Source organism: Coloeus monedula (genome assembly GCF_965178545.1).
Source record: "Coloeus monedula genome assembly, chromosome: 3".
In the NCBI taxonomy this organism is placed as follows: Eukaryota; Metazoa; Chordata; class Aves; order Passeriformes; family Corvidae; genus Coloeus; species Coloeus monedula.
The window spans coordinates 27,628,910-27,655,070 of NC_138783.1; the positions used below are offsets into that span (position 1 = coordinate 27,628,910).

Here is a 26,161-nt window from a genome sequence, read left to right on the forward strand (position 1 = left end):
GTACAATTTTTTCTTTGTAGTAAGTTCTCCTTTTTTCTTGCACAGGAGAATTGTCATGAGGACACATTTTTTAACTGAATCTTCAGCTCAAGTACATATTGGACTTCAGCAGCCACAAAATAATTCAGAAATGTACACTGAAAATAACTGTGCCTGACTTTGGTAAGAGTTAAAGCATTCACTTCCCCACTGTTGTTCCAGAAGTGGAATTGTGTTTTCAGAGCCATGGAACACCTCTTCTGAGAGGAAAGGTTGGGAGAGTTGGAGCTGTTGATCCTAGAGCAGAGAAGGCTCTAGGGAGACCTTATAGCTACCTTCCAGTACCTAAAGGGGGCCCAAAAGAAAGGTGGGGACAGACCTTTTAATAGGGTCTGTTGTGATATGAAAAGGTAATGGTTTTAAACTAAAAGAGGGTAGACATGGACTAGATATATGGCAGATCTGTTTTTTGGGTTTTTTTACAATGAGGGTGGTAAAACACTAGAAGAAGTTGCCCAGAGAAGTGGTGGATGCCCCATCCCTGGAAATATTCAAGGTCAGGTCTGACAGGTTTCTGAGCATTCTGGTCTAGTTGAAGATATTCCTGCTTATTACAGGGGTATTGGACTAGATGACATTTAGAGGTCCCTTAAAACTCAAACCCCTCTATGATTCTATGATAGTTACAGCTGGACAGTTTTTGGAATCAGAAATGAAACACCAGGGACCTGCAGATTGCTACTTTCACAGAGACGTTTTAATGTGAGCCATGACTACTGACATATTTGTTCACCACTCTTATTGGAATGGAATAAAGCTGCATCAGACAAAATTCACATTGGAGGTCAGGAAGAAGTTCTTCACTGAGAAGGTGGTCAGTCACTAGAAGAGGCTCCCCAGGGAACTGATCACGGCACCAAGCCTCTAGAAGGAGCATCTGGATGATGATATCAGTCATATTGTTTAGTTTTAGGTATTCCTGAGAAGAGCAGGGTGCTGGAATCGATGATACTTATGGGTCCCTTACAAGCCGGGATATTCTACAGTTCTGAGTTGTGGCAGAGCAGGTAGGAACCATCAATACTGCCAGGAGGTCCTTTCAGTTTTCAGGGTCTTACTGTAGAGAAATCTGCAAGGGGAGAAGAACATTCCCAATCCCTACCTGCCTCGTGCTCTCGATTTACCTCCAAAGGTGTCACAGTTTATAAAAAAAGGCAAATACCTGTAGCTAAATGAGGCCACTGGAGTGTCAGACAGAGATCACATCTTCTTTGTGTGGGCTGAGAGTTACACGGGATGCAAAGCCTCATGCCAGGGCTGAGCAAAGGAGCACCTCCTGAGGTCTGAGCACAGACAGAATGAGTAGTGCTGGGAGAAAAGTCATTTGTCCCAGAAGCAGTAGAGCTGATATGTGAGCAGTGTCAACCCCTGCTCTTCAGAGAGCCAGCCTGCTGTAGGGAAGTGCTTCCAAGCAGGATTACAGTTAAACTTGTTGGACTGAGGTCTGCCACTTCTCAGGGACCAGCACACTCATCCTTTGTATGCCCATGCACACATGGACACACAATTCCATTACAATCAAGCTGTTCACAATGCTGAATTTCAGTGCACATCCACTATTTCACACACTTTCACCTAGTCTCAAATGTTTATGCATCCAAAGTTGCCTGCCTTTTCTGGATGTCTTTTACTTGCTAGTTCTACAAAGTTTCTCTCTTTGTAGCTTCAAATAAGCCACTCTGATTATTTTCACTTGGCCAGTTTGATCCTGCGTTGTGCTCACAGGAGCAAGAGCACTTTCTTCTGGTGGCTGCCTCAGGATCCTGGCTAGGTGCCATAGTTTGTGAGATGAGAAATGGTGACCTCATGGATAGGGGAAGGGAAAAGAGGAGGCAAGACTGAATTTTTGGTTTTCTACATTTAAATCCCATCAGGCTTTGTGTTTTCATTTCAAATTCTTTCCAAAATACTGTATCTATTTTCCTCCAAGATACTATGACTGAAATGACTTTATGCTTTGCCTCCAATGATTATTTTTTAAATCAAAAGGAGTTATTTGTTTCTAAAGGATTTAAAACTTATCCAGGAAAAAGTACCCAGAAATAAAGAAGAAGAAAAGGGGAATAATCAAGTGTTGTAGAAATCAGCAAGTCACAAAAGAGTTAAAGTTCCTTACATGTGGCCAAGTTAAATAAGACCTGGAGGGACACATGGTTCTCCCCCCCAGCACTCCCTCAACTCTGGGGTGTGGGCTTGTGAAATGCCTGGGAGGCAAAGTTGGCCCCCATTGTGTCTTGTTTAATTTGGCTGCTTGAAGCACTCACTTTTTTTTGTAATTTGGCTCTTCCTGCAGCTCTCACACCTTCCTTTAACATAAATGTCCCTTACATTTTCAACGTGCCTTTCCACAGCCCTCCATTTCATATTGTTTGAGCCTCTTTTTCTCAGTGCACCTACACATGGCTGCTGGCACAGGGCTGTGTTTATCTGCACACAGAGGCAAAGTCAAACCCAACTAAAGAGCACCATCGGCACAAGTGCTGTGTTTCCAGGGTGCTCTTCACAGCTCCACAATCTCATAAGGAGCCAGGAGGAATCGCATCCAGGAGGTTTCTGCTGGCCAGCAACAGGACCGCTCTGGAGCAGCACACAACGGGGACATTTTCCTGCCTGTGTATTGAAGCTTCAGCTGGAAATTCTTCCACCACCACCTTGCCATGGGTCAGTGATAAAGTACTAAGCTTGGTCCCACCAAGCCTGCATGTCTGGGTTGTCTTGCAACAGTGATGTGAGAAATACAGCTCAGACTTGACACCTGTGCTTGGTGGTGTCAGCAATCACACAGCATGCTCTTCCCCCCATCTGACTTAAAAATTAAAGTATAAATTGAGCTACATTACCTTTAATACAGTGCCAGATTGGCAAAGATGGGGACTTTGTTATTGCGTCTGCCAGTGATTAGTTTTGCAATAAATGCAGCAGAGACAGGCACACATGGCCAAGGGCAAGTTCTTTGTTCAGTTTGCTATCTGCAAAATGGGGATACAATGCTTTGACCAGCAAGGGAGCTACAGGGATTTCACAGTTATTCTCTAACTGTTTTGGCCATGGAAAGCTGAAGATAAATTTTGAAGCACCATCACAGAGAGGTTACAGGGGGTTTTTTTCCTGACTCTACAGAGCAAAAAAAAGGTGTTTAAATATTAATTAACATAAAATAGAATTTTATAAAAATTTTGAAATTTTATTTTGTTGCTATATGAGAGTCTGTATTTAGACATAAATGTCCAACAAGTTTGCTGAAAAGCAGCCAACTCATTCTCACACTGAAGGAGATGAGTTTCCACTTGCTGCATTAGAAATGTGTTCACCCTAAAGTATGTACCTGTCTGAAAAGACAAAGCCCCAAGTGGGTGAAGGAAATGCAGGAATGGTAGAAATTCCAGCTGCTGAGACCTGACACCTTTGGGAGCACATCCACTCATGACACTGCAGACTCTCTTTCAGGGGCTACTGGATCAAGGACGTCTTGTCTACGTCTCAGGACAATCTTGAGGACGGAACTTCCATTTTATCCTGTACACTACCAAAATATTCCTGGGAAAAAGGCCCCATCTGTATTGACTCTTTGGGATTGAACACCAGCAGCCAATAACATTTTTCTTTCCATTATTGCTGTGAAAAGAAACAAAAAGCTCCAGAAGGAAATCTGAAAAAGTGCAGTGAGAAACCAGTGAAACCAGGAAATGGAAATGGATGGCTGGACACTTTAGGATTGCTACAGGCAGCTCTGGTTCAGTGAGATTTGCTGGGTTGCTGCTTTGCTGGCCTAGGAGATACATTAGAAGATGATATTTAGAAGTCATAAATAATCTCATAATATTGCAGCTGCCAGCATTCTGGGAAGCATGGGTAACAGCAGAGGAGAACTGAGTTAAAGAACCCCCCGGTGGCACAATTGTGGCAACAGATGAAGGGAGAAAAAACCATAGATATTATGGGTGGATGAACACAGAGAATTTTTAGGTTTGGATTCAAGCTCAATTGAAATTGAGCTTGCCTGCTTGCCTTGTAGGGGCAACTCATAGATGCTGTAAGTCACTCCTGTTGTAGAACTGTCGGTCTTAGAAATGAAAAACAGCATTAGCACTGGGCATCCAGTCCACAGCCCACCCAGGACTGACTGACCCCGTAGAACATCCTCAAGATTTACAGCTGCAACTCTCTTCCACAACTAAATTCAGCTTGAAAAGCCTCTTTATTTGGTATTCCCCTTGCATTTGCCTTCTCTTGTTTATCTTCTCTTCAAAACTTGTACAAGATGAAAAGTAAATCACTGCTGAAACTCAGTGTCAAGGGATGCCCTGAAGGTGGGTCACATGGATTTGTATGAGGCTGTGACTGCATTTCTTATAAATATCTCGTTGGTGCCAATACAATGAACATGGAATAGTCTACCAGTTTAGACCTGAAAGAGATGGACATCAAAGGATCCCTTCACATCAGGTATCATGGCACACTCAGACACTCACAAGGTGAATATGGCCTGAATATTAGAAAGGAGAAGCCAAAGGCCATATGACAGCTAAGCCTTGCTCCACCCCTCTGCCTCTTTCACTTTGTACTATTTATAAGCCTGAGTTGACAGCTTGAACTATGGTCATGTTAGGCAGATATTTCCAGCCTTACATTTCTCTTATGCATTACAGAACCTCCCCACCATGTCTTGTGAGGTGGAAAACACGGATTCCAGAATTACTTAGTTCCCTAGTTTGGATTTTTGCATGAGTAGACCTGAGACAGGAGTCAGGGTCTTCTTTTTTTTTGGCAGAAGCCAAGTAATAATAAATCAAGAACGACTATTAAATAGATTTTTATCTCCACAAGTTCTTTGGATCAGATTGTTTCCTTCCCAGATCACGGCAGTGATGGAAAAATTTTTCCAAGTGGCAGGGGCAGACAGCTGAGGTAACTCCTAACATTTCATGGTGTTTGTGTCACCCTAAATAAAGAAAGAACAGTTAGGCTTTGCCTAAAACCATTTATGTTGGTGTATAAGCAATGGAACCAGTTTCATGTGCTTTTAATTGAGTTTAATAATTAGTTGCGATAAATAGTGCCTAAAATAGTGTATACAGTGTAAACAACAAATTTAATACAGAACATTTTACATCGAAGAAGTAAATGTGCTTCCTTTCAAGGGTTCATTTTTTTGTTGATATGGTTTTTATCTGTGTGGTCAGAAGCCAGAGCATCTCAAGCTCTTTTGGAGAAATTCAAATTACCTATTCAAGAAGGAAAGCAGCTTATTAATCATTATCCAAAAGTAACTGAGCTATTCACAGATCATCTTTTCAGACACTGTGCTGTCCCTTTTGCTGTGTGACCATGGCCAACTCTTTCTTGTTTTGGATGCATGCCCTTTGTATTTCTTTTTTTTTTTATAAAGGTTTCTGCATGTTAGATCAACCTTCTTTTACATAATCTTTACTCTTTTTTTTCTTTCTTTTTCTCAGTTCACCAAATTTTGTGTTGGTTTCCTCTGGTCTTCTGTAAAACTTAAATTTTGATGTTCACAGAGTTAGGAGTTTGAGAATTTTTTGGATAATACTACAGCTGTAGGAACTCATGTAAAAAAGTGTAATACTGTATAGAAGTAGAAGTGATTTTCATTTAGTTTTCTAAAAAATATGGCACTTCCAACTCACATGTGGAATTCACAAGCTCCAAAATGTATGTCTCCAAGTATTCTGGAGTGATTGCCATTGAACTTTCCTCATCTTCTGGCTTTCTTTTCGCTGGTGATAATGTATTGGCATTTGGACAGATCTCGTACATATTTCAGGAGTCACAGGTATTGAGCTTTAAGCTTTAAATCTTGGTGAATTATCCACTGTAAGTCTTGGGTGACATTGCTGCACTTGTCTTCTCCTTCCCCATTTTGAGTAGCTTGCTAACAAATCTAGACTTCTTGTTGGGGTTATGGTAAGAGAAATGCCACAGCACTGTGCTGCAGCCTTGCTGCCACTCTCCCATTGCTGCTTGCAGGGTTTCTGCTGGTGAGCCACTCATGCTGTGATTTTGGTGAAAGGAACACATTTCTAAGAGCTTGCCAGTTTCACAGCCACTGATCATGTCCCTGGCTATCAGTACAGGCCATCCTTTGCACCCTTGCTCTCTGGCTCCTCTAGTGCTTTTACACACCCCTCCACATTCCTGCTTCTTTCTAACTAATCTTGATATTTCTGTATGCGGAATTTTGCATGGCAACATAATATAAACCAGGGAGTACAGTGCTGGCCCTGGCTTGGATGGCTGGCAGGATAAATCCATTTTATGCAGGGTTAATTGCACTGCAACTTGTTCCAGCTTTACTGAGAGAGACAGATGCAGGTGATTACATCATGTCTCCAATCACTAAACCACATTACCTATTTAATATAGCTCAGTGACTGCAGTTTTCCTTTGTGCCTGTTCCTGGGTTGGTTACACCAACTTAATGCAACTGCACTCATGTGCAGTTACCTGACTGCACATTGAGGGAAACATTATAAACCAGCTCAGGTAGGACAGGGACCCAAGGCCTGCAACAACCTGCAACACCCCTGATTCTCACAAACAAGACTCTGGGGAGACTGTGGGTGCTGCAGCATGTGTCCAGGGCTGTCATCAGTGTAGTCTGGAGGGAGAAGTCCCAGCCGGAGGCACCTTCACTGACTACGGGAGTAAAGCCCCAGGTTTATTAACAGCTGAACCAGCTTCTTGGCTGAAGGAGCCCCACTCTCCCCATCATCCTAAGAAGGGCTGATGGCCTCTGCTGGCAATGCCATTTGGGCCAGCTCTGTGTCTCTGCAGCACAGCTGCATCCAAGTCAGCTGGAAAACAGTGCCCTGAGGTCTGCACAGTGCTGGATGCTCAAGGGCAGACCTGGCCAAACAAAGCCTAGGACTGCTTCTGGAAGCATCTGAGGGTAGCCCACAGAAGTCACCCTATCTCAGCAGTGAAGGGCACTATCCAGCTGAATGTCAGAGCTTCCAAAATGCTCAACAAATTCAGAACATTACTGGAATAAGAACAGCATCTGTTGGAACTTCAACCAGTGTAAAATTACATGCTCCTAATCCTTCTCCCCCACAGCACGCAATGAGTTCCACATTGAGTCAGAAAAATAGCCCAACTCGGGGCTCCAGAGATGCACTATTGCACAACTATCCCCACTGTGGAGGTTTCTCACTCCTCCCTGAATCAGCTGGTGCCGACCACTATCCAGCACAGAAGCCATGCTCCCCAATGTACTGTCGGAACACAACAGTGCTCAGCCATGGGAACTGCTCTTTTCTAGCCTAATCCTCTGTTCAGACAGGCTAGAATTGTTGGAGCTCTTTATTGTAGAAAGGAGGTGATATTTGAAGAGATGTGCTCCATACACTGCTCCTGTACTTTGTGGCCATGTTCTGCCTCTGGGGTGATAAGCAGCAGCTACTGACATGGAGAAGTAACCCTTGAAAGGAGTTACATGGATTTTAGTTGTATTTGATACAGTTTCCCAGACAGTAATTACAGACAAATTATAAGAAGCAGTCAGAAAACTGAGTGAGCCACTTTTCCAGCAGAAGTTTTGTGGGTCAGCATCAGGCTACAGAAGCCCCTCCCAGCTGACCCATAGAGAAGCTGTCCTGGGGTGACTGTATAGTACTGTATTCCCTATTGTCTGACCTATGCCAAACAGGAATCCTGTGCCTTCCTGTGTCTTTAAGCTGTTTCTCAGGAGAGGGGGGAGAGAAGCCAGGCGAATTTTTCAGAGCGGTTTGTGCTCAAGGACACACACTCTCCTGCATTCCTGCTGCTACCGAGCCGAGGGAAGCACCTTCCTGCTTTTCTTCTCAGCTCTTGGCTCTCTGCAGCAGGGAAGAGAGTGGCATTCTCTTGTTTTTTAGCTAGCTTCTTGTTCGTTAGCTAAAGCATGGAGTTTCCTGGGACTTTGGCTTCTTTTCCTTCTCTTCTGGACTGTCTAGCAACACCAGAACATCACCAGGAGGCTCCGCACCGCGGCCCGGAGGGGCCCATGCCAAACCCCAGCTCCGGAGACGGGAGAGCCACACCTACCAAGGATTCTGAATCTTCCTAGGTCTTCTCCACAGTGAGAGGTTTTATTATTTAACATTATTCATTCTTTTTTCTGTGCCTGCATGCACTTTGCTTGTTAAATAAATAGGGATTTTTTTTCACTTTCCTCTGAGGAATTTCTTTCTGAACCCGGTGGGGGAGGAGCTGCAGAAATCTGCCTTCTATTCGAGGATACATTCATTTCGGACCTTCCTCCAAATTTGTCTCAAACCAAGACAGAAGCTCTCAGAAATGATCCCATCTGTGGATTCAAAATGCTGGGCTACAGACTTGGCCAAAAAGCCTACTCCTGCAGTCTGTCTCTCTATAGAAGCAAAAGTGCTGAAGGAGTCATATGTTCTCTGGACAGAGACTGGCTTATTTATAGCAAACTATCCCTTGGCCACAGCAGCACCCTCCTCCCGAAGTCCTGTCATTGCTTTTATAGCTGCATTTCTACTACATCTGTAGCATGCAATGGGCAGGCTCAGGCATTCCTCTACCCAGCCCTCGGCTGCATTTTCATGTTGTTGTTTCATTTAGAATGATGCCCAGCAAGCACCATCCAGCAAAACTGATCTGCTAGTGCTGACCTCATATAGGATGTGTGCTCTGGGTAGATGCACCTATTTGAGTTGGGGAAAAAAATAATCTGAACACTTTTTGAATTTTTTAAATGGCAGATGCTATCTGTCAGCCCTCACCCACCTCAGTAAAGCTTCACCCAGCATGCAATAAATGAGGGACTCTAGGAGATCATCTTCTGCAATGCTTCTGCAATTTCTGTACTGTATTGTAGGGCCCCAGAAACATAAAACACTTCCCAAAGCATTAACTTGGCCCATTCAACTCAGCAAACTCTAAGACCATTCAATTTTAAGTTACTCAAAATTCCCCTAAGAGGGAATTAGAGGAAGAAAGAAAGAAAGACAGAAAAGATATAGAAAAGGACAAACATAGCTACCACTCTTGGTTCCTGCAGTGTTCAGCAGATAGAAAGTACAGAATGAGGTAGGGTCAAGACATGTCCTTGCTGCACGTCCTCATTTAAATACCTGTTGGCTTTCCTGGGCCCTTCCCCCAGGTGGGATTTCTGGTCATTTTAGCAGACAGATTAGGGGCTCCAGAGACGAGTGTATTGCCTCTGGTGTGCCAGGGATTGGCAGCCACTGCCAGGCTGAGATACAGTCTCGAGGAATAGCGTGTGCAGAGCAGAGCATTGCCTCGCCAGGGCAAGGCCCAACCTGCCCTTTCCCCTCACACAGGCACCCGAAATGTTTCAAACCAGCAATACTTCCAGCCTCTCACATAATTCAGAGAATGTCACAGGCTGTGCACCTTAATTTGTATTAATGTTTGTGCCCTGAACATTTTGCTTTAGCCCATAGTGCTTACATTACCTCCAGCAACACTATGTTGCACTGGACTGCAGTGTCCTGGTATTGCTGAGCTTCACTGAGTGTGGTAATATTTATGTCCTGTGCCTGTCAGTGTGTTAAGGAATGAAGCTAAATAAATACTGTAAAGCTTGCAACCACCCTGATTATTTTTGTGCCATTCTTTTCATTTCTGTAACTAGTTGTTAGGTTTGCACTTGGATCAGCCTGTACTGTAAGATGAGGGATCTCCTATCATTGAGATTTCCACTACTCTTTCTATGATTTGGATAGGGCTTTTAAAAAGGGATACTTCTACAAAGGAATACATGATGTTTGACCTTCTAAATTTGCAGCATTGAACTGGGAGATACAGAGCCTTCTCTTTTCCTGGACTGGGAACCAGAAGCCTGCATGGGCTGAGGCCAAATGGGCCAGCCCAGGAATGGTGAAGTTGAGACCCCCTGGTTTCTGCAGCTCTGAGTAGATCCCCTGGTGTCTAATAACATCCATACGCCAAATGAGACTTGTGGTTGGGGGCTGCATGCAGGACACCTGTTCCTTGTGTGGCTTCTTTGAATGAGATGTTACACAGTGGCCTTCCCTGCACTGGGAAAATTAATGGGTCCCTGGCCTCCTCCACTGTCTCTTTTAAAGACACATGTGAGAACTTCCATCCCAAAGCTGCTTAAAGCTGGCCAAAGTATCCAAATGTTCATGGTAAAGTAGGAAAGGAAGGAAGGAAGGAATTAGGAGGGAAGGAATTCGGAAGGAAGGAAGGAATTCGGAAGGAAGGAATTCGGAAGGAAGGAATTCGGAAGGAAGGAAGGAATTCGGAAGGAAGGAATTCGGAAGGAAGGAATTCGGAAGGAAGGAAGGAATTCGGAATTCGGAATTCGGAAGGAAGGAATTCGGAAGGAAGGAAGGAATTCGGAATTCGGAAGGAAGGAAGGAAGGAAGGAAGGAAGGAAGGAAGGAAGGAAGGAAGGAAGGAAGGAAGGAAGGAAGGAAGGAAGGAAGGAAGGAAGGGAGGGAGGGAGGGAGGGAGGGAGGGAGGAACTACAGCACTGCTGCCTCTGCCACCCACACACACATATTTTGCAAATGAGCCATCAAAGGGCTCCTGGATGAGAGTGGGACTATGCCAGGAGGGCTCTCAAGGCCTGTGGTTAGGGCAGTCACCCAAGGAAAGGGAGTCTGCCAGGGGTGGCTGCTGTGTGTTCTGCAACCCAGCCTGCCCACCAGGCCAGCTGGACCCTGGTGGATCTCCCAGTGATCCTGGTGCCTCTCTCACATTGTCTGTGGCCATCACCTCTCTGGGAAGCCCCAGCGACAAGTGGCAAATGGCTCAGGGCCTTGTGTCTGTACGTGGGTGACAGGGGGAGAAGAGCCACTGCTGTACAGTGTGCTGTACACACCCCCTGTCACACCTGGGTCCACTTCAAATTCAAGGCTCACCTCGTCTTTCTGGGGTGGTGTCAAGGCCTTAAGCAGGTTGTCTGCACAGGGGAGTGTTACCCTTGTGCCTCTAAATGAACACTAAATATTTACAAATTTTAACAAGTTTGTCCTGTGTTTTCTGATACTGCTCTCCACACACTGCTCTGCTTTCAGTTTGCACAGTGACTGCCAAGGAAAAGTATAATATTTTTTGTCCATTTCAGTATTAGCTTGTTTTTAATCCTCATAAACTGTCAGTGTAACTTTCACACTGAGTACTGTTTGTGTACTTATAACTACATCTTGGAACAGGGGAGACTCAGATTTTTTCCTATTTTTTTCAGTTTTGATGCTGACTACTCTGACCCTGCAGCAAAAAACCACTAAGGAATAACTACTATCTAGCTAACTAATCTCTCTCACTTTATATATGTGCCCCCTAAGAGTTAAATAAATATGTCTATAAATACAGTCCATGAAAGCTCACCCAGGGGTCAATATGCTTCGTACCAAAAGCAACTTCAATTCATACTAATACAGTAAGATTTTCTGAAGAATATGGTTGGATCAGGGATAAAGTACTCAATAACTTGAAGGATCACACTACTGAAGAGTCTGGGTGACCATTCCAAAGCTCTTACCCAAGGATTCCTACTAAAATGCATGGAGACTAAGATACCAGTCATACTAATATTGAAGGTTGTGCCCTACATATGTTTTGCTTTTTTGGGCAACTGTTTCCAACGATAATTTTTTTGTTTTGTTTTGTTTAATCCAGATTAGAAACCTGTATTTTGATACAGAGAATGATTTTGATTTTGCTGAGTCTCTTCTTCTAGCTGAAATACAGACCCACTGACAAAGAATTAAATTGATTAAATAAGAAAGCGCAATCTAATGCAAAGAGCCAGCAGAAGGAAATACTGGTTCACACAACATACTATTAACCTGTAGAAATTGTTGCCATAAAATGGAATTAAACCCAAAAGCAAACATCAAAGCACAGATTGAAGGGCATTTCTGAAAGGTTTTGAAAGCATTTTAGAAAGGCTCTAAAACCCCCTGTTCAAGATTAAACCAATAATTCATTATTAGGGGTAAACAAAAAACAACAAGGTGAAGATTGTCCCCATCCATAATCCCCCTTACCTTTTTCAGCAGCATCCAAGGCTAGACACAGTAAAAGCCAGAATGCAGTCAGACAGACTAGGCATAGAACTGGGAATGGCATTAGTATATTTATCTTCCCTTGTAAAAACAAAAATAAAGAAATTCTTGCAGAATTGATCGTTAAAGGTCTTTCTACCTTTTTGGTGCTTTTTCAATTCAGGGGAAAAAAAAGTTTATTGACACAAGGAAAGCTGTAAACTCTGCAGCCGTAACTTTCACCCAGGTTTGAGGGGACTTCAGCTTCCCCACAGCTTTCAGTTTTAATGTCTCAGTCTCATATTAGAAATACAGTGCAAATAAAAACCTGACACATACCCCCAAATGACATTTTAAAATTATTTTAAAATGAGAAATAAATTATATTGCTATTTTTAAGTGTTGTTGACTGTATTGACTGTAAAAATTTATTCTGAAGAGCTTCTACAATAATCAAAACAACAACTCCAGCTGTTTTTAAGATACACTTCCTGTGAAGAAGGCAACTTACAAATTCCAAGGACTCAATTTTTTAAATTTCTTGACAGAATTTTTATTTTTATTGCAATATTGCCTGGACTTCACAATCTAGCACCGAGTCTTCACCCCCTCTGTTGTGCAAACACATGTGACAGTATTTTGAAAATGTCTGTCTCTAGAAAACCACTGAGGAAGCCTCACAGACAGAGAAGAACACAGAGGGAACAATTGCAAAGATTTATTTAGCGCTTTCTGTGCTTGGCACTTAGAAACAGAGTTCCGTCCATAGGGCAAATCTTTATACAGCTTTTTCTTCATACATATTTTACATACCATTTTTATTGCCCTCTTTTATATTCATAATATTGAATACCCCACTAGGCATATAAATACATTTATCTACAACACCTCACAACAACTCTCAATAATATCTGTATTCTGTTACTTGGTATTTGCATTTTCACACAACTTAAATGCATAGCTTGCACCAAGCTACAATTGTTTTCTTATTTTTAAAGGATTTGAAGAGAAAAAAGGAAAAAAAGAACAAGGAAAAAAAAACCCCAGAAAATAAAGATGTTAAAAGGTAATGATCTATTTGGTTAAACAGAGACCATGTGGCAGGTGGAAGGTTGGCAAATACTCAACCTCACTGTGTCTGAAATGCTAATGGTTTTCTACGGCAACTCTCGCATGCAAGGTCAGCTGCACTCCTGTAGAGCTCTCTTTTTTCATTGCTCTTCCCCATGTGCTCAGTCTGGACAGTTTCTTCCCACTGGGATGAGTGCTGTGGGACACACACATTCCCGACCAAGGCTGTCATCCGTTCGGTTTCACTGCATTACTTCCAGTCAAGTCGACAGGAGCTGAGCCCCCTCCCCCCATTCATCTTTCCAAAGTTCCCTCCCCATTTCTGTCTGAGGCTCATTAGTGAGCTAAAACTTTTCTCTCTCCTCTCACTCCCATCTCCATCTGCAGGTTGGATGCTGGTGAGCTCGACCTTCATAAAGCAACAGCCAGTTGGGCAGAGCCATGGTGAAAATGCAGAAACCTCTTTGGAAGAAGCTCCGGCCCAGCAGCGCCATTCCTGTGCTACAGTGGAAGAAGGCCCCACAGGCCTTGCCGCTTGCAGAAATGGGCTGAGCCACTCCAGCAGTGAGGACGGTCTGGGAATGGGGAGGGCTTTAGAGCCATGCACAGCGCAGCTTCAGAGGATGAAGCCCTGGGAGACTGCCCTTCTTCAGCACCTCTGGGAGACAGCACAGGGAATGGGTCCCTCCATGCCGAAAGCTCACACTGCTTAAAGTTAAAGCTTAAACAGTAAATTCAGCTGCTTCTCTCCAGCTTCTCATTAAAGTCACGCCCTCTTCTCTGCAATGTCCAGAAAAAGCAGATGCTCCATGCCAATCTGGAGGCCTTGGGCTACAACAAGCTGCCATGGCTGTCAGTCGAGGCTCTCCAGAAGGTTCTGGGGCACACACCTAGATGGCTTATGTTCTTTTTTATCATTACAATACTAGTTCCACTATAAGTTTGAAGGCAAAAGGGTACTGGGATGGGTTCACCCCTGGGAACAATGAAGGTCCGGCTGCCTTCAGTGCCAAGGAGAGGCATGGCTTGTTAGACCATGTGCACAGACATCTGTGAGGAGGAGCCCTGAACCGCTCCGTACTGTCTGTTGTCACAGGCGGCGGCCGTCTGCTGGTTGCTGGAGGGAGGGCTGATCATGTGCATGCCGTGATCCATCCCTGTGGAAAGGTATTGCCTCTCTCCAAAGGCCCCACTGGATGGGGAAGAGCAGAGTAAAGTGCTTTGGGAGGTGGTGAGTTTCTCTGGGCTTGCCGCCAGCCTGGGGGAAGCAGGGAAATTGTATCCATAGAGGTTGTAGGGATTGTGCAGGGAGAAGGCGTTGTAGGAGCTCTGCTGCATGTGGCCACCACCAAACATGTGTGAAGAGGAGGAGGTGGAGGCAGGGTTGCCTGCTTGCATGACATACTGAAACTGGGAGCTGGGGAAAGATCCCAGCTGGCCACTGTATGCCTCCATCTTGCTGTTGCTGGGCAGGGAGGAAGGAGCCGGCATTCCTGAGATCAAGGAGGGAGTCCTCTGAGGCATGAAGGTTTCGGAGGGCTGCGAGGCAGAGGCAGTGCTGCTCTGCAGCCGGTTGTAGCCCCCGTCGCTCAGCCCTGGGTAGCTCTGCAGTGCTGCCATGTTGCTTCTGGCACACGGAGGATAATCAGACAGGTTGAGGTTGCAAAGCTGACTCTCCCGGCAGCCAACATTGAAAGTGTTGGGGGCCAGATGGAAGGCTGGAGGAGAGCAGGATGGAGAGAGAAGGTGAGAAGAAGCAGATGGTGATGGGGTCCCTGTGCTGGAGGTGGTCGGGGAGGTCCCTGTGCTGCCTCCTGCAAAACAAAACACATGGGACGATGTTCAGCACCCAGAACCACATCTGCATAATGAGATGGTCTCACTGAAAAACAGCTTAGTTTAATAAAGAGGCAAGGGTGGTAAAATGGCCGCTGGAAATCTCAGCCTTTCTTGGCAAGGGCCCTCACTTTATTAATAGCATCCCTTGGTCTTTCTTTCTTTTTTTTTTCCTTATGACTTTGTTTTTCAACAGAAGTTTTATTCCTTTTTAAAATGGGAGAGGGAAGCAAGCCTGCCACAGAGTAACCCAAGGCATTGGGAAAAGCTGCAAGGAAGCACTGCTCCATGAGTCAAGAGATCTGCCATTTCCAGGCATCTTTGCCTAGTCCTTTTTTAGGGGAAAAAAGGTAGTTTCTCCTCTTTCCTGGTCCGCAGGAAGACCACCAGTCAGTGAACTGTATGGTCCCACCGCAAACATGCTTTATCATCTGCTCAGGGGCTCGTGGTGGGAAGTGGCTGAGAGCATGTTGGACTTATGCACCATTCAGCATTTTTTGTCAGCTGGCTCACAGTGCTGCGGGGCTGATTCAAGCCAGAAGTAACACTAAAGTGAAGGGACACAGTTTCAAGCTATATTCTGCTCCAGAGAGTGCAGAAAGGGGATGTGTCAGGATTTTCAATCCTGTGCTTAAAATTTAAAAGGGATTCCATATGTTGTACCACTGGTGTTAACAAAATACTGATATATGCATGTCAGTAGTATCAATGCATTATACAGTATTTATCCTATGAATGATGGAATTGACCGTTCTTCACAGCAGGGATGCTCACATGTTCTGACCTGGGAAAATAATACTGTGTAATACTACCAAGAATGGTAGCAAACTGAAAGTAAGTGATATGAAGAAGATGATGGCGCAATTTTGAGCTTGAGATTATTTATAGGCAACAGTCCGAATCAGAGGAAGCTTCCTTGAACAACCAGGAAAATCAGTTTTATGCATAAGGGAATTCAGTGTTCTGATGTGAAATCTTTTATTTTCATTTGATTATTCTTTTTGTATGAGATTCCCTTTCTGCATTAGGGCAACCTACACTGGAGACTCTTGTAAAAGGATGGAAGAAGTGCTGGTGAAGAAATTTGACCAGGGAATAAACAGACCCAGAGGAACTGGGAGGCAGCATTTCCAACACGGTAGAAGATTACACATGAGAAGCAAAGGGACTTGAAAAGATGGTGTTAGAGTGGGCAGGTGAAATTCACCAAGGCAGAGATTACACGCTGAGAATCAAAAACAAGGGACAGCTTTTTCTTGTATCGCCTTATGGACAAAAATCCAGCAGGATTTTGAGATCAGTCTAGGTCAGCTGCAAAAAAACTGGAGGAACTTAATGAAGTGTTGCGTGATGAAAAGAGAATAGGTGATGCTAGTGGTTGGGAGATGCACTAAGAAAAGAGGTTCTGTGTCAGTATATGGTGGTGAGAATGAAAGTGAGATTATATCTGACTCTTTCTGACACATCTAGGATGAAACAGAATGGGCAGTGAAAATGTAACCTTGAGACATTAATAATATTTGTGATTTTTTAATTAAAATTTTTTTTGAACCCAGATTCCAAAAAAAAGAAGAAAAGCAGCATTGGGTAAGCATAGCCTGAAGTGATTGCTGTTTACCTAGGCAACACTAACAAAAGGCAAATTTCTATGTTGCTAAGGCAAAGCAGTCATTTCCATTACCAGCCATGGGGAGGAATGCTTATCAGTTATTGCTGAGCCACTGACTCTTTTTGTCACTCATTCAGAAGCATAAAAGAGAAACATTGCATCAAATCTCCATTAAAGTAAATGAGAGAAATTGAATTTCAAATGCCGTCATGGACCCTCTGCATTCACTTCTCAACAATACTGAAATGCTCAAACTTGCTCACATATTTTATCTCCAGAGTTCAAAGGCTTGCTGTGTAAATTTCTAATTTAGCATTTATTTTAAAGGCTACACTTCTCTGGTTCATTTAAGGCCTCTGACAGACAACCTCAGGCTGTTTTGGCTGTGGTAAGTTAAGATGGTACCTTCTCCAGCCTTTCCCCCTGTCTCTTCTTTTACAGGTTGTCAATACTACAGTAGGGTCAGCAGAAGGGAAGGTCAGCCTCTACACGAGTAGCTCAATTGCAGCCTGTTTTAGTTGAAATTGCTGATAAAGGTGAGATTGAACTGAGGTACACAGCTACAGACACCCATTTTTCTGTTAGCCCTTGATAGAGAGAGCACAACATGTAATGGGGAGGGCAGGCAGACAGGTGAATTCATGTATCATCTTCTAGTTATCCAAGCCCAAAATATGGAGGTCAAATAACCACAAAACAAATACAGCACAAAGTGAGATGTATTTAACCCACAGGAAACCTGCTTTTTGACTCTTTTCACCATATATTTAATGAACAAACTGCAGAAAGTGACTCACTCGCTGACAGTGTCTGGAGAATAAGTAAAAATGGGTATGTATATATGTATGAGTATTTAATGATCTGCTTGAAATAAAATATGTAGAATAAATTATTAAATGCAGTGTCTTCATTTTAGTCTTCCTTTACTCCATAGTTAACCTTTAAAAACTCAGTAGGAGAAAAGTGCATACACCAGTTACCTCAATCGTAAGAGGCTTTGGCTACACAGAGTAAAAGTAGAGATTGCATATTATCAATTTCAAGGATTCCTTAATGGTTCCAACACTGAGAATTGCACATTTCAGGTCACCCCCAAAGAGGGTCTGAGTGATTCTGCTTTGAATAATCCCTATTTGCAGGCCAACAGGAAAACCCTGAAGTGACAACACAGAAGTGAGGAAACAAAGTAAAAAAGATTTTACTTTTTCTCTGTTAACTTCAAAATGATGAGGAGGTAAGAGACCCATCAACGGGAGCAAATGGCAAACTTGACAATTATCTTCCAAGAATGCTTTGCTACTAACACCAATCACAAGCACAGGACACACCACACTTTTGCTGCAACAGAGCCTAATGCAGAAGCAGGAAGTTCCTGATCATTTGCAAAACGATCTTTACACCTTTAAGTGGAACAGGAAATAGTACAAAGCAAGGCCTGTCTCAGCTCATCCTCTTTGGACCAGCTCCACTCTGCTCTGAAGGATATTTCTTAGCCATCTTTGCTAGCAGCCCTAAGTATGGGCCATACACAGCCTGGACTTACGTGAAGTTGTAACTTGGTGTGTAGCTGTTATAAAGTCAGCCAAGTACCCCTAGAGATGGCAGCAAGCCCAGCAAATATATCCACACCATACCACAGTCTTGGATACACAGATGTGTGTGTCATTTTAATGGAAGGCATGGATACAAACCAATCTAGTTAAACTGATACACAAAACTATGTTTAGGTCTGGTTTAAGTCAACTGAAACCACATTTAAGCAAGAATAAAATGAATCCCTCAATAATTCTCCTCTGTTCCTTTTCTCTACCCACTGTTTCCTGTGGGAATAGTTGCCAACACCAAAAGCATTTACCAGTAATGTCACAGTATCTCTCACCTCCACACTTATCATGATTCCAGAGTGATTAATTACTATTTTGACTGGCCTCCAGAAGATCATTTTTTGGCTCTGCAGACATTGGTCCCACCTATGTGTGGTTATCAGGTCACATTCGTAAAAAATAGACGGTTCAGAACTTCAAAGGCCCCTCCTTTCTGTCTGAACCCTGCCCCACATGGCAGGAGAAAGTGTCTGTCCTCACAGTGTCCTGCTATTCTGTCCAGAGTTTAGCCAAGCAATGCTGTCAACCTGAAAGGAGCGTGTTCTCTGGGCATACAAGTGATAACTAAATTGACCTTATCAAAAGGACAGAAGCGCTTTCAATGAGGGGAACCGGAAAATGATCAAGCGCAAGAGCAGTCAAAATTTGCAAACTGGGTCTGAGAAGTACAGAAAAAGAAGAAGGAAATCATGGTGGAAGACAGGGAGACCATGTGGAGAGGGTGGGATGTAAAGGCAAACCTTCCTCTTCTTGCCAGCGTTTCCTCTTGTGACACCGAATAGAAATGCTGTCTGTGCACCAGTGTCAGATACAGGCCCACAAGGCTTAGGGAAGAAACTCCAGCTTTTCCTCTGGGTATCAACAAGAACTGCCATTAAAATATCATCTGAAGTAGCTTACGACTGGTATTTCCTTCCTGTCTCGTGTGTCCATCCAAGCCTCAGTAATGGTGCTGTCTTCCGTATGTTCTCAATAAACCCTTGCTTTTGCTTTAACCTAGACTGAGCTTGTGTCATGGACAATTTCAGGGTAAACTGCAGCCCAAACATACATAGTCATACATGCCTTAAATGTGCCTTAAAATGAGGGGTTTGGAGTATTCTTGAGGCATTCAGCATGACAGGGCATCTGAAGTGCTACAGGGACCTCTTCCACAGAAGGCAGGTCACGTAGAGAACTTCTAACACTGCAGTGTAGATGGAAAACACATCTTCCAGCAGCCAGCATTAGCCAAAGGAGCTTTCTGGCAACAGCAAGATAGTGGGGAGAGCGTCAGTGCCAAGGGAGTCTGAAGGAATTGTGCATGGAAAATTTTCTGGGATCTCTTTTACGAATGACACCATACTATTCACTTGACCCACAACTTATCCCAACCTCCTTTATCTGAAAGGTGCACATAAATCAAACTTTGGACTCCACTGCAGCATATTTTCCTTGCCAGTGTTTCCAGGCATCAGATGCTACCATCACCTGCAGTGCCTCCGTACAAACCTTTCGGTCCCTGAAGTCCTTGCTTAGTGCAGAGCTGCTGTCAGCACAAGTTACCTGAACATGAATACCATACCCTGTGCAATGGCAGGATCTCACCAGACAGACAAAAACTCTAGAGCAGTCTGGGCACTTGGTCACAACCTGCAGTTCTCCGCATGGCTGGTCTCAGACAGGGATGGCCTGGTATTCATTGTCACATTGCAAAGAGATGTGGCTGCGTGTCCTCAGAGCTTGTGCCTTACTTTCTAACAAGGATGGGAGCAGCAAGGTGGTTTGTCTTAAGATTTTACATTTTGATGGGTCAGGCAGCACAAAGTTATTCTTTGAGTGCAAGTGCTTTTTAGAGAGCTTAGCCCACACCCACCTACAAGATAGTTTATCTTGTGGCCAGACACGAACTGCAGGGTCAGCATGGCCAGTCCACAGCCTGGAGGCTGTGCTGAGCCCACAGGACAGTGTCCAGCCCACAGCCTCAGCCAAGCCATCTCCTTCCACCTCCATATGTGAACAGGACTAACTCAAAAGCCAGATGCTTGCATTGATAGGGGCACAACCTCACCTATCCACCTCCTGGAGGAGCCACAGCCCCTCCTCTGACACCTGCCCGAGATGTTGGCATCTTCATCGTGATAGGCAGGTGTCCAAGCACCTGAAGGTGCAGGAGAAAGGGACTGTGGCCTCTAGTCATTCACCTGGCTCACAGCTCTCCTCCTGGCACTTAACTTGAGTAAATAAGCCCTCCTGAGAGGCAGTTTATATTCACTTGGGCACAGAGCCATGATAATGCAACTCTCCAGCTTTCCAAATGGAGCTGGCCAGGAGCTGGCATGTGTCTGGCCAGAAAGGAGCACAGAGGAGCCTGTCCATGCAGATGTACTCCAAGGCATTTCTGAAAAGTCTGGGTTTTGTGAGGATTCTACAGTCTTGAATGCATATGTACAGGGTCTTTCTAAAGCACAGGAAAGAGCAACTCTTCCCAGTGTTTTGCAGTGTTCTATCCTCGGACACAACAGTAAATAAATGTAATGGCATGCATGCAGGAAAACAAATTTGAACAAAAAGGTAAATCCCATTCCTATTCTGTTCACTTGCACACACATGCACAGTAAGTATGGCACATGAAATTTACTCTCTGCCTTCCTTCACCCTTGGCTGCAGAGCAAAAATTAAATTTGTTAATTGCCCAAGGATGGGAATCTGAGGGAGTAATGAGGTCAGGAGGGAGGGTTTGTGCAGATTGCCTGACTGATAGATTACGAGGCCAGAGTGTGCCACTGTAATTATCTGATCTCATGTCCTTTTGGAGCCAGGCATAGCACAAACCTGGATCCATTTCTGCTTCAAGCAGCACATGCCTCAGTCCTGCTTGATGCCTACAGACATCTAAATGCCACAATATCAGGTGTCACTCCTGCTCTTACCTATCATGGCAACTTTTTCCTTGCAAGTATAATTGGCAGCTCAAGGTCTCTGCTCCCATTCCTAGCTTTCCAAAACTCAAACCTAAAACCTCCAGAAGGACTAAAAGGTTCTTCATCACCATTGCTACTCCTCTGAGTTCCCTCTTTACCTCCTTGGAAAACTAGATGTCTTTGATGCCTCTTGTCTTCTCACCAAGAAAGAGCAGGGCCACTTGGTCTGTGACATGCTGGACTCTCTCTTCAATCCTTCCCTGTTTTTAGGAATGAAAACGTCCCACTTTTGTGGGAATGAGAGCCATTTCTGTCTTCACGGAGTGCAGCTGCCTTTTTTTCTCTCTAGAGCCCTTGGCCAATTATCAAATTATGAATCCACTGGTAAAATCTTTAAAAGGCCCAGATGAGACTCAGAACCTACTGTGTGCCAAGTTGCTGGGTTGTAGAGGAAACATAAAGAGTGCTTTGTAGTTCTTTGGGATACAGCTCACAGAGCACATAAAAAAAAAAAAAAAGATAATTACAGCAATAGATTTAACGGGGAAAGTATGTACTGTATGGCACAAAAGTGAGGAATGAAAGGAAATTTTGGTTAAGGTTAGCAAATTACAGAGGACTTTTTTAATAAGTGTGCCTCAAATTACAAGAATCACTGGAATTAATGGTAGATCTAGAACAGCTCAGAATAATACTTTTACTTCCCTTTACCTCTTACAAATTTCTGCAATGCAAACTGAGCAGTCAGAAAGTTAGAGATAAAACTTGCCTCGGTCACCCTCAAAGATAAAATATTTTCAAGACATAATGGTAAAAAGCAACCCTTTTTTGTAATGTGGACAAAAAGTGCGATTCAGGACATATGATTTCCATTCCCACCCATATCCAGAGCTGAGACAAGACAGCTGAGGAAGAACGTCAAAGTACTGCGGCAAGTTCAAGGAACATGTAATTTTCTATTCATAACAAAATAATGTGCTGCTCTGAGGAAACTGTGCAAATCTTCAAAGTGTCATTGCCCACCTCCAGTTATTCATGTGAAATCTGATCACCAGTCATCAGGTAACAGAGACTTAGGCTTCAATCACTAGAACTCAGGGCAAACACCTCTCCTGAGCAACAAAGCACTTCAGGCTCCTTTTAGGTCGTGAGGAAGTGGCACAGACTTTGACTTCCAGCTTCTTGTGTCACATCTGGGAGGGTATTTTAATTTTTCACTGAAGCACCAAAAACGTCCCTTCTCTAAAGAAAAACTTTCTGCAGCTCAACCTAGAAGAAGCTGGAACAGTTTGTTCCCTGGTGCTTTGTTTAAATGAGGCAATCTACGAGCCATTTGAAGTATGCAGCAGAAACCAGCACTTGATCCCAATAACTCTGGCAACAACTGCTCTGTTTCCAATCTCCTCTTCAAGGTCAAAAGAATCAAGCAGATAATTGAGTCCACACCCAGCTATCTGACCTCTGCCAATAGCCTAGACTGTACACAATTGATTTAGAAAGGGAAGCAGCATCCAGATTATCCTGGTAGCACTGGTGACAGAACTGATGGCTGCCTTTGGGAGGCAAGGGGCCAATCAGATGAAGTTGTAGGTGGTTCAACCTCCCTTGGCATAAGCAGCTCCACTCCTTTGGGAGACACTAGCTTTGGGATCTAGGATCTCAGATAAAACCAAAAGGATCTTAATATTTATTTACTTCTTTCTGCCTGTGATGCCTTCAGATTAAATTCTGGGGGGCTCAGTCTTCCTTCTGCTTGACACCAGTACACATTTGTGTGTCCCGGATTTTGTTTTCATATGGGTGCAATCTGGGCAGCTCTCTGAGCACCACCCCCATGGGGAAAGAGTGTTATACCGAATGAGTTACAGGCAGTACAGACAAACTTTGGCAAGACAGAGGTGACGCTTGCCCAGAAAGGGTAATGTTTACTGACAGAGAAGCTGGAAAAGCAGCAACACCTCAGCTTGGGGTATCTGTCTTGCATCTGCTGATAGCCCATGCAGACTTAGGGTCTGTCTGGAAACATCGTTACTACAAGAAAACATTATTCCTTTCCAACAGTAAATGAGATGCTTGAATCTCTTCCACACGGAGGAGAGGGAGCCTTTTGTGTGTATCCTTGTTGACACATGACTGCAAGGTTGAGATATTCCCCTCTTGGAAGGAGACAGTAGGACCTGTACTCAGTCAGTTTGTACATGCAAGCTGCTCTAGAGATAGTACCAACTGTTTTACGAGGGAGGAACACACCCCTCTTTCCCTCCAATACCCTTTTAGACAATTTTCAATGCTCATCTCAAGAGCCAATAACATCAATTTTGCAGACTCTCTAAGAGGTGGACTCTCTACTCTCTACCTCCAGCCCAAGATCAATGAAGATGCTCAAGTTGATAGAGAAGGGATTGAATCTACTGGATCTATCCTTTGGTGGAGTTCCCGGCAAAACGCTTATTCAAGAAAAGAGCCCATTTGAAAGGAAAGCTGCCTTGAGAGTTCACCAATCAAGTTTAAGATGTTTGACTCTCGCAGATTTGCTATGCATCTGTCAAAACACTCATTTAATGACAAAGTGAATTTTTATGTGCTGCAAGCCTATGGATAGATCATATCATGTGACTCTCATATTGGTCCTGAAATTCTGCTTAGGAAGCACTTCTTCCTACCAACTGCCAGGGTACCTTTGATTTCACTTTTTGATAAGTCATCAGCTTTTGCAGAAAGGATTAGATACTGATCACTCTTCTAATATTGCCCCAGTGCCTTTTTAGTCTCTACGTCCTTGCAAAACTTAGTCACTGATAGTGATCCACTCATCACAATATCCTGTGGGAAACTGGATACCACATAGGAGCCAGCAATAGCTCTTTTTACTCTTAGTGACATAATGCAGTTACTGGAACTCTGATTTTCTTTTTTCCCTTCTTTTTTTTTTTATGTTCCCTTTTAAAATCAAGAAACTGAGCCACAAATTTTTTTAATAATGAGAATCTGGATGAGGTTCAATCTAAGTTTTGAAAATATATTCCAATTAAAGACTTTAATAGATTCTTGGCTTCCCACACATCTCATTGCCATGTGCATTTAATAATCCCAAGCCCCCTTTCTTGCTAGTAGTAGGTAGACTATAGCATGGGTGATACCGTTCTCTGGAAGGTCAGCTGCTCCTGAACTGCCATTTTCTGAGCATTTTGTGCAAAGGTTTTTTCAGGGGAGGGGGGACTTCTTTCTCTCAAAACTGGCTGCAGATCTGCTGTGATTGTGTCCACCATGGTGTTCACTCTTGTGAAGCTGCAGATACTTTTGGATTCTGTGCTCCAAAAGAGAGGTTTTGGTCTCAGTTCAGGGGATTTCACTAACTAAAGCAGCATGTTCTTTCCCTTGGTAGGACAACATGGTGACCACTCAAGTCACAAACCTGCAGGGACTTGCTGATGCGCTGTCCTTCAATGGCAACACGTGAGACTATAGCTCATGGACCACGAGATTCAGCTGCACCAGGCATCTGCGACTGGGTGCGACATCAGACTCTCCAGTTTACATGGCAGCTGAAACCTATCATTGTGCAGATTACAAGTTATTCAATCCCTGCATGAAACAGCTGCATCCAGCACACCAAGTATCGATTTTGGTGTGTCACTGTGGCCCTTGCTCCACATAAAGCTTGGGCCAAACAAATGAGTAAGGCGCTAGGATGTAGGTTGAATGGCAGAAAGGATAATGTGGAAAAAATTGTAATATCTTTAGATAATTGTATCGTGTGGATGTGTCTGGAATACTCCATGCAGGCTTGTGTTTAAAGAAGCAACTAAGAAGCTGGAAAAGTTCCCACTAAAAGAGAAATTAAATGATTGGTGCTGTTCACTTCAAGAGGCACAGAAGAGGGAGATAAAAACCTGTAAAACAATTAAATATATGAAGAAGGTGGATGAGGGGAAACGTTTCCTTAGTTCTTAACACCCCACAAAAAAGAATAAACATTTAGTTAGAGCAGAAAAATTAAAGTCTCTTGAATGAAGCATGTTTGCCTGCTTGCAGGTTACCGAGCAATCCCAAAAGTAGCCCTTGCTACTTTTGTCCCCACTTTGCAGTATTTTTGGGATTTGTACCTCTTAGGAAATGTGCTAATTCATTTAGCTCTTTATAAATTAGTACTAACTAATTAATACTGGAACCAGTAATACTGGGATTGTCCTCACTGGCTGGTGCATTTGTAGTCATCAGCTTTGAGATCCGTCAGCTACTCATTTCACAATACACACTAACTTTTCCAAACTGGTACATGTGGCAATAAATTAAATGCTCTCCAGAAAATCACCACACCTATACAGTTATTTTTATCAGTCAAATCTCTAACCTAGCCAAATAATTTTTTGTTGGACAAAACCATTTTGGAAAAGGGAGATGGCATTTTTATTTCATGAAAAAATTACTAAGTGACAAAAGAAAAGTTAAAAATCTGTAGAAATCCATAGCACAGAAAAATTTAGCTTGAAAGCAAGGAAGACACCATATTTATGCTGCTGATGCCCCAAGCTTTTGCCCCAGAAAACATAACTTTTCCTATTACAGTAGGATGGATCCATCTCTAGAAAATCAAAACTGAATTCCACAGTTCCTATGGGGAAATTGTTCCCGCACATCCTTAAACTTCATGTAGCTGGAACCTACTGTATTTTTTCCTATCACCACAGACAGCATCTTATTTTAATACTATTATCTATTCTTTCCCTCCTCACAGGCTGAAGAACCATGGCTTGGTCCTCATCAATCCTAGGCATGTGGCAACTCTTGCTGCCCTCATCTTGTCTCTCTGCAGTAAGAACTCACTCCTCCTTAGCTGCAGTGGACAAATCTACTCCCTAAAGTCTCCTGTAGCCCCCATGCAATTTCCCAACAAACGTTTCAGGGGATAAGAGGAAACCTTGTGTTTCCTCAAATGTTTATTCAAAAATGTCACATATTCACCCATCTTTGGAGAACACAGTGGGATCTAGAATTAAAGTATCAGTTTATTGAAATTTAACCCTGAAAGTTTCTAATTCATAAATCTACAAGGGTATGAGATAATACCATGCAGCTCAGAGCACTGAA

General features: G+C 43.5%; 1 protein-coding gene across 1 annotated transcript in view; it reads right to left on the reverse strand.

Moving 5' to 3' along the window:
- Nucleotides 1-12,750: 12,750 nt before the first annotated feature.
- TBX15 (T-box transcription factor 15) overlaps nucleotides 12,751-26,161 on the reverse strand; it is a 90,197-nt gene continuing 76,786 nt past the window's right edge. Inside the window, exon 8 of the mRNA XM_082278724.1 lies at nucleotides 12,751-14,932. Within this exon, the coding sequence (XP_082134850.1) occupies nucleotides 14,148-14,932 (785 nt within the window). The 3' untranslated portion in view covers nucleotides 12,751-14,147. The remainder of the gene's footprint in view (nucleotides 14,933-26,161) is intronic.